The sequence below is a fragment of the Oncorhynchus kisutch genome, unplaced genomic scaffold (assembly GCF_002021735.2).
Source record: "Oncorhynchus kisutch isolate 150728-3 unplaced genomic scaffold, Okis_V2 Okis05a-Okis16b_hom, whole genome shotgun sequence".
NCBI classification, from domain to species: Eukaryota; Metazoa; Chordata; class Actinopteri; order Salmoniformes; family Salmonidae; genus Oncorhynchus; species Oncorhynchus kisutch.
The window spans coordinates 4,728,702-4,736,705 of NW_022261982.1; the positions used below are offsets into that span (position 1 = coordinate 4,728,702).

Consider the following 8,004-nt stretch of genomic DNA (forward strand, 5'->3'; position numbering starts at 1 on the left):
GACACTGATCAACTAGATAATGGAGAATATGACACTGATCAACTAGATAATGGAGAATATGACACTGATCAACTAGACAATGGAGATTATGACACTGATCAACTAGATAATGGAGAATATGACACTGTGATCAACTAGATAATGGAGAATATGACACTGATCAACTAGATAATGGAGAATATGACACTGATCAACTAGATAATGGAGAATATGACACTGATCAACTAGACACTGGAGAATATGACACTGATCAACTAGACAATGGAGAATATGACACTGATCAACTAGACAATGGAGAATATGACACTGATCAACTAGACAATGGAGAATATGACACTGATCAACTAGATAATGGAGAATATGACACTGATCAACTAGATAATGGAGAATATGACACTGATCAACTAGATAATGGAGAATATGACACTGATCAACTAGACAATGGAGAATATGACACTGATCAACTAGACAATGGAGAATATGACACTGATCAACTAGACAATGGAGAATATGACACTGATCAACTAGACAATGGAGAATATGACACTGATCAACTAGACAATGGAGAATATGACACTGATCAACTAGACAATGGAGAATATGACACTGATCAACTAGATAATGGAGAATATGACACTGATCAACTAGATAATGGAGAATATGACACTGATCAACTAGATAATGGAGAATATGACACTGATCAACTAGACAATGGAGAATATGACACTGATCAACTAGACAATGGAGAATATGACACTGATCAACTAGACAATGGAGAATATGACACTGATCAACTAGACAATGGAGAATATGACACTGATCAACTAGACAATGGAGAATATGACACTGATCAACTAGACAATGGAGAATATGACACTGATCAACTAGACAATGGAGAATATGACACTGATCAACTAGACAATGGAGAATATGACACTGATCAACTAGACAATGGAGAATATGACACTGATCAACTAGACAATGGAGAATATGACACTGATCAACTAGACAATGGAGAATATGACACTGATCAACTAGACAATGGAGAATATGACACTGATCAACTAGACAATGGAGAATATGACACTGATCAACTAGACAATGGAGAATATGACACTGATCAACTAGACAATGGAGAATATGACACTGATCAACTAGACAATGGAGAATATGACACTGATCAACTAGACAATGGAGAATATGACACTGTGATTAACTAGACAATGGAGAACAATAAAACACACTACTTCCCAGTACACACACCATCTCTGAATCAAACCACTAGACTACCATCTACAGAGCTGTACTGACACATCAACTGTAGAGCTGCTGTCCTACAGTAACTAGTCTGAAACCTCTGGTAGCTCCGCTCTCTGAACACAGACACTCACGGGTATCCAAGGAAGAGCAGGTTGAGCACCGAGTGGTTCTTGAACAGGTTGACCAGGGTCCAACAGAGAACCCAGCCACACAGAGTGAGGAGGCTGAGCCGTGCTGCGATCAGAACCACGTACCGTACCAAGGAACATGGACTGGTCTGAGACGCCTGGTGGGGGGGACAGAGACAGACAGAGAAACACACACACAGGTTAGAGGTTATACAAACACGATCCACCGACAGACAGCACAATCAACCACAATGCATTGCTAGACACTAAGCTCTTAACCCGGACATAACAAGACCACAATCCTCAATATAAAGCACAAGTCAGTCAAACACACACAACCCTGGCCAGAGTCCAGACACAACAATACTAAGCCAGTCATACACGAACGACACAACTAGGAGGATCAGCGTAGGCCTAAATACTAGAAACAAGTTCATTCCCATCCCTACTACTACACCACAAACATGATGCAACTAGGAGGATCAGCGTAGGCCTAAATACTAGAAACAAGTTCATTCCCATCCCTACTACTACACCACAAACATGATGCAACTAGGAGGATCAGCGTAGGCCTAAATACTAGAAACAAGTTCATTCCCATCCCTACTACTACACCACAAACATGATGCAACTAGGAGGATCAGCGTAGGCCTAAATACTAGAAACAAGTTCATTCCCATCCCTACTACTACACCACAAACATGATGCAACTAGGAGGATCAGCGTAGGCCTAAATACTAGAAACAAGTTCATTCCCATCCCTACTACTACACCACAAACATGATGCAACTAGGAGGATCAGCGTAGGCCTAAATACTAGAAACAAGTTCATTCCCATCCCTACTACTACACCACAAACATGATGCAACTAGGAGGATCAGCGTAGGCCTAAATACTAGAAACAAGTTCATTCCCATCCCTACTACTACACCACAAACATGATGCAACTAGGAGGATCAGCGTAGGCCTAAATACTAGAAACAAGTTCATTCCCATCCCTACTACTACACCACAAACATGATGCAACTAGGAGGATCAGCGTAGGCCTAAATACTAGAAACAAGTTCATTCCCATCCCTACTACTACACCACAAACATGATGCAACTAGGAGGATCAGCGTAGGCCTAAATACTAGAAACAAGTTCATTCCCATCCCTACTACTACACCACAAACATGATGCAACTAGGAGGATCAGCGTAGGCCTAAATACTAGAAACAAGTTCATTCCCATCCCTACTACTACACCACAAACATGATGCAACTAGGAGGATCAGCGTAGGCCTAAATACTAGAAACAAGTTCATTCCCATCCCTACTACTACACCACAAACATGATGCAACTAGGAGGATCAGCGTAGGCCTAAATACTAGAAACAAGTTCATTCCCATCCCTACTACTACACCACAAACATGATGCAACTAGTAGGATCAGCGTAGGCCTAAATACTAGAAACAAGTTCATTCCCATCCCTACTACTACACCACAAACATGATGCAACTAGGAGGATCAGCGTAGGCCTAAATACTAGAAACAAGTTCATTCCCATCCCTACTACTACACCACAAACATGATGCAACTAGGAGGATCAGCGTAGGCCTAAATACTAGAAACAAGTTCATTCCCATCCCTACTACTACACCACAAACATGATGCAACTAGGAGGATCAGCGTAGGCCTAAATACTAGAAACAAGTTCATTCCCATCCCTACTACTACACCACAAACATGATGCAACTAGGAGGATCAGCGTAGGCCTAAATACTAGAAACAAGTTCATTCCCATCCCTACTACTACACCACAAACATGATGCAACCAGTTTAGAAACAGCTGATGAATAGGCAGATAAAGTTGAGGAAGGGAGAGAGAGGTAGAAAGAGAGAGAGGTAGAAAGAGAGAGAGGTAGAGGAAGAAAGAGAGATAGAGATAAAGAGAGAGAGGTAGAAAGAGAGAGAGGTAGAAAGAGAGAGAGGTAGAAAGAGAGAGAGGTAGAAAGAGAGAGAGGTAGAAAGAGAGAGAGGTAGAAAGAGAGAGAGGTAGAGGAAGAAAGAGAGATAGAGATAAAGAGAGAGAGGTAGAAAGAGAGAGAGGTAGAAAGAGAGAGAGGTAGAAAGAGAGATAGAGATAAAGAGAGAGAGGAAGAAAGAGAGATAGAGATAAAGAGAGAGAGGTAGAAAGAGAGATAGAGATAAAGAGAGAGAGGTAGAAAGAGAGAGAGGAAGAAAGAGAGAGAGGAAGAAAGAGAGATAGAGATAAAGAGAGAGAGGTAGAAAGAGAGAGAGGAAGAAAGAGAGAGAGGAAGAAAGAGAGATAGAGATAAAGAGAGAGAGGTAGAAAGAGAGAGAGGTAGAAAGAGAGAGAGGTAGAGGAAGAAAGAGAGATAGAGATAAAGAGAGAGAGGTAGAAAGAGAGAGAGGTAGAAAGAGAGAGAGGTAGAAAGAGAGAGAGGTAGAAAGAGAGAGAGGTAGAAAGAGAGAGAGGTAGAAAGAGAGAGAGGTAGAGGAAGAAAGAGAGATAGAGATAAGAGAGAGGTAGAAAGAGAGATAGAGATAAAGAGAGAGGTAGAAAGAGAGATAGAGATAAAGAGAGAGAGGAAGAAAGAGAGAGAGGAAGAAAGAGAGAGAGGAAGAAAGAGAGAGAGGAAGAAAGAGAGATAGAGATAAAGAGAGAGAGGTAGAAAGAGAGAGAGGAAGAAAGAGAGAGAGGAAGAAAGAGAGATAGAGATAAAGAGAGAGAGGTAGAAAGAGAGAGAGGAAGAAAGAGAGAGAGGAAGAAAGAGAGATAGAGATAAAGAGAGAGAGAGGTAGAGAGAGAGAAGATGAGGTAGAAAGAGATAGATGGAGAGAGAGAGAGGTAGAGAGAGAAATAAAGAGAAAGAAAGAGATAAGAGAGATAACACGAGAGAGAGAGAGAGAGAGAGAGAGAGAGAGAGAGAGAGAGAGGTAGAGAGGTAGAGAGAGATACCTCTGACACTATAGTCCACACCAGTCTCCTGGCCAGCATCACTGTGATGAAGATAGCCAGGTGGTAGTCCATCAGATGGAAGTTCTGCAGAGAGGAGACAACAAACGGACTGAAGGTGTGTTCACTACTACTCACCAGAGTTGCAGGTTCTCTGTGTGTGTGTTCACTACTACTCACCAGAGTTGTAGGTTATCTCTGTGTGTGTGTGTGTGTGTGTGTTCACTACTACTCACCAGAGAGGTGGAGGCAGCAGGGTGACTATAAGGGTACCACCACACAGTCCTGTAGATATTAATATACTGAACAAACAGCGCCACCAGCAGGTAGAGGAAGAGCAGGAACTCAAACAGCAGGCTGCTGTCCAATGGGAGGTCAGGGATCCGGTAGTGACGGACGGGTTCCGGCGTGATGAGGGCCGAGAGGGGCGGGGCAGAGAGACCCACACAGTTACTGCTCCTGGAGGGAGGGGGGCATAGAGAGAAGCTGGGGTTACTGGTGTGTTGTGGTTCTGGAGTAGCCTTGAGCTTGAGTGTTAGTGTGCTGAGCATCTTAGTCCGCCGGACAGCCGCTCCCTGGAGAACGGGTCCGCCGGACAGCCGCTCCCTGGAGAACGGGTCCCCCGGACAGCCGCTCCCTGGAGAACGGGTCCGCCGGACGGACAGCCGCTCCCTGGAGAACGGGTCCGCCGGACGGACAGCCGCTCCCTGGAAAACGGGTCCGCCGGGCGGACAGCCGCTCCCTGGAGAACGGGTCCGCCGGACGGACAGCCGCTCCCTGGGGAACGGGTCCGCCGGACGGACAGCCGCTCCCTGGGGAACGGGTCCGCCGGACGGACAGCCGCTCCCTGGGGAACGGGTCCGCCGGACGGACAGCCGCTCCCTGGGGAACGGGTCCGCCGGACGGACAGCCGCTCCCTGGGGAACGGGTCCGCCGGACGGACAGCCGCTCCCTGGAAAACGGGTCCGCCGGACGGACAGCCGCTCCCTGGAGAACGGGTCCGCCGGACGGACAGCCGCTCCCTGGGGAACGGGTCCGCCGGACGGACAGCCGCTCCCTGGGGAACGGGTCCCCCGGACGGACAGCCGCTCCCTGGAGAACGGGTCCCCCGGACGGACAGCCGCTCCCTGGAGAACGGGTCCCCGGACTACTAGTGGAGAACGAGTCCCCCGGACTACTAGTGGAGAACGAGTCCCCCAGACTACTAGTGGAGAACGAGTCCCCCAGACTACTAGTGGAGAACGAGTCCCCCAGACTACTAGTGGAGAACGAGTCCCCCAGACTACTAGTGGAGAACGAGTCCCCCAGACTACTAGTGGAGAACGAGTCCCCCAGACTACTAGTGGAGAACGAGTCCCCCAGACTACTAGTGGAGAACGAGTCCCCCAGACTACTAGTGGAGAACGAGTCCCCCAGACTACTAGTGGAGAACGAGTCCCCCAGACTACTAGTGGAGAACGAGTCCCCCAGACTACTAGTGGAGAACGAGTCCCCCAGACTACTAGTGGAGAACGAGTCCCCCAGACTACTAGTGGAGAACGAGTCCCCCAGACTACTAGTGGAGAACGAGTCCCCCAGACTACTAGTGGAGAACGAGTCCCCCAGACTACTAGTGGAGAACGAGTCCCCCAGACTACTAGTGGAGAACGAGTCCCCCAGACTACTAGTGGAGAACGAGTCCCCCAGACTACTAGTGGAGAACGAGTCCCCCAGACTGCTAGTGGAGAACGAGTCCCCCAGACTACTAGTGGAGAACGAGTCCCCCAGACTACTAGTGGAGAACGAGTCCCCCAGACTACTAGTGGAGAACGAGTCCCCCAGACTACTAGTGGAGAACGAGTCCCCCAGACTACTACAGGAGAACGAGTCCCCCAGACTACTACAGGAGAACGAGTCCCCCAGACTACTAGTGGAGAACGAGTCCCCCAGACTACTAGTGGAGAACGAGTCCCCCAGACTACTAGTGGAGAACGAGTCCCCCAGACTACTAGTGGAGAACGAGTCCCCCAGACTACTAGTGGAGAACGAGTCCCCCAGACTACTAGTGGAGAACGAGTCCCCCAGACTACTAGTGGAGAACGAGTCCCCAGACTACTAGTGGAGAACGAGTCCCCCAGACTACTAGTGGAGAACGAGTCCCCCAGACTACTAGTGGAGAACGAGTCCCCCAGACTACTAGTGGAGAACGAGTCCCCCAGACTACTAGTGGAGAACGAGTCCCCCAGACTACTAGTGGAGAACGAGTCCCCCAGACTACTAGTGGAGAACGAGTCGCCCAGACTACTACGGAGAACGAGTCCCCCAGACTACTAGTGGAGAACGAGTCCCCCAGACTACTACAGGGAGAACGAGTCCCCCAGACTACTAGTGGAGAACGAGTCCCCCAGACTACTAGTGGAGAACGAGTCGCCCAGACTACTACAGGAGAACGAGTCCCCCAGACTACTAGTGGAGAACGAGTCGCCCAGACTACTACAGGAGAACGAGTCCCCCAGACTACTAGTGGAGAACGAGTCCCCCAGACTACTAGTGGAGAACGAGTCCCCCAGACTACTAGTGGAGAACGAGTCCCCCAGACTACTAGTGGAGAACGAGTCCCCCAGACTACTAGTGGAGAACGAGTCCCCCAGACTACTAGTGGAGAACGAGTCCCCCAGACTACTACAGGAGAACGAGTCCCCCAGACTACTAGTGGAGAACGAGTCCCCCAGACTACTAGTGGAGAACGAGTCCCCCAGACTACTAGTGGAGAACGAGTCCCCCAGACTACTAGTGGAGAACGAGTCCCCCAGACTACTAGTGGAGAACGAGTCCCCCAGACTACTAGTGGAGAACGAGTCCCCCAGACTACTACAGGAGAACGAGTCCCCCAGACTACTAGTGGAGAACGAGTCCCCCAGACTACTACAGGAGAACGAGTCCCCCAGACTACTAGTGGAGAACGAGTCCCCCAGACTACTAGTGGAGAACGAGTCCCCCAGACTACTAGTGGAGAACGAGTCCCCCAGACTACTAGTGGAGAACGAGTCCCCCAGACTACTACAGGAGAGCGCAGGAATGTGATTAACAGTGAGGGAAAGGACAACATGTTGTGGCGAGAAAAGAACAGAACAAAGGAAGTGAAATGATCTCGATGCCTCTTCCTCATCGGTGTTGATCTGAGCTGGCATACCTTCCTCCTCCTCAGAGGAGGTGTGGTATTAATAATCTGACTCCACCCCCCTCACTCACACCAATCATCTATTGGACTAACACTAATTATGTTTGAATATTAAACCACAGTCAGGACGGGAAGGAAGAAGCTAGTAACATTTTAAAAACAGAAGGTGTTATCAAATAGCCTAGAACTACACATTTAACTTCCCATAAGGCTTGGCTCAATAAATCATGTAGGCCTGTTTGTGTTTGGTGGGGTAGGAGGGTTATGTCTGCTTGTTGTAGTACACTACTTTACCCCATCTGTGTGTGTGTGTGTGTTAGGGGTGTCGACAATATCTGTGTCGTATCCTAACCTGTTTCTGAGTCCGTTGCCGAGGCTGCCCCCCACCAGAGTCTGCAGGGAGGGCAGAGCAGAGCGGCTCAGCTGTTGTCTACTTGGCCCCCTGCGGCCCCCGGGCATGGCCAGGCACCACCTCAACACCCCCTGCTACTGCC

At 48.6% G+C, this 8,004-nt stretch overlaps 1 protein-coding gene across 1 annotated transcript in view; it reads right to left on the reverse strand.

Annotated features, from left to right (window-relative positions):
* LOC109878065 (transmembrane protein 39A-like) overlaps window positions 1–8,004 on the reverse strand; it is a 30,186-nt gene that overhangs the window by 17,702 nt on the left and 4,480 nt on the right. Inside the window, exons 2-5 of the mRNA XM_031813389.1 lie at window positions 7,863–8,004; window positions 4,587–4,809; window positions 4,354–4,437; window positions 1,392–1,546 (exon numbers count right to left, since the gene is read on the reverse strand). The exon at window positions 7,863–8,004 is cut by the window's right edge and continues 60 nt beyond it. Coding sequence (XP_031669249.1) covers window positions 1,392–1,546; window positions 4,354–4,437; window positions 4,587–4,809; window positions 7,863–7,969 — 569 coding nt within the window. The 5' untranslated portion in view covers window positions 7,970–8,004. The remainder of the gene's footprint in view (window positions 1–1,391; window positions 1,547–4,353; window positions 4,438–4,586; window positions 4,810–7,862) is intronic.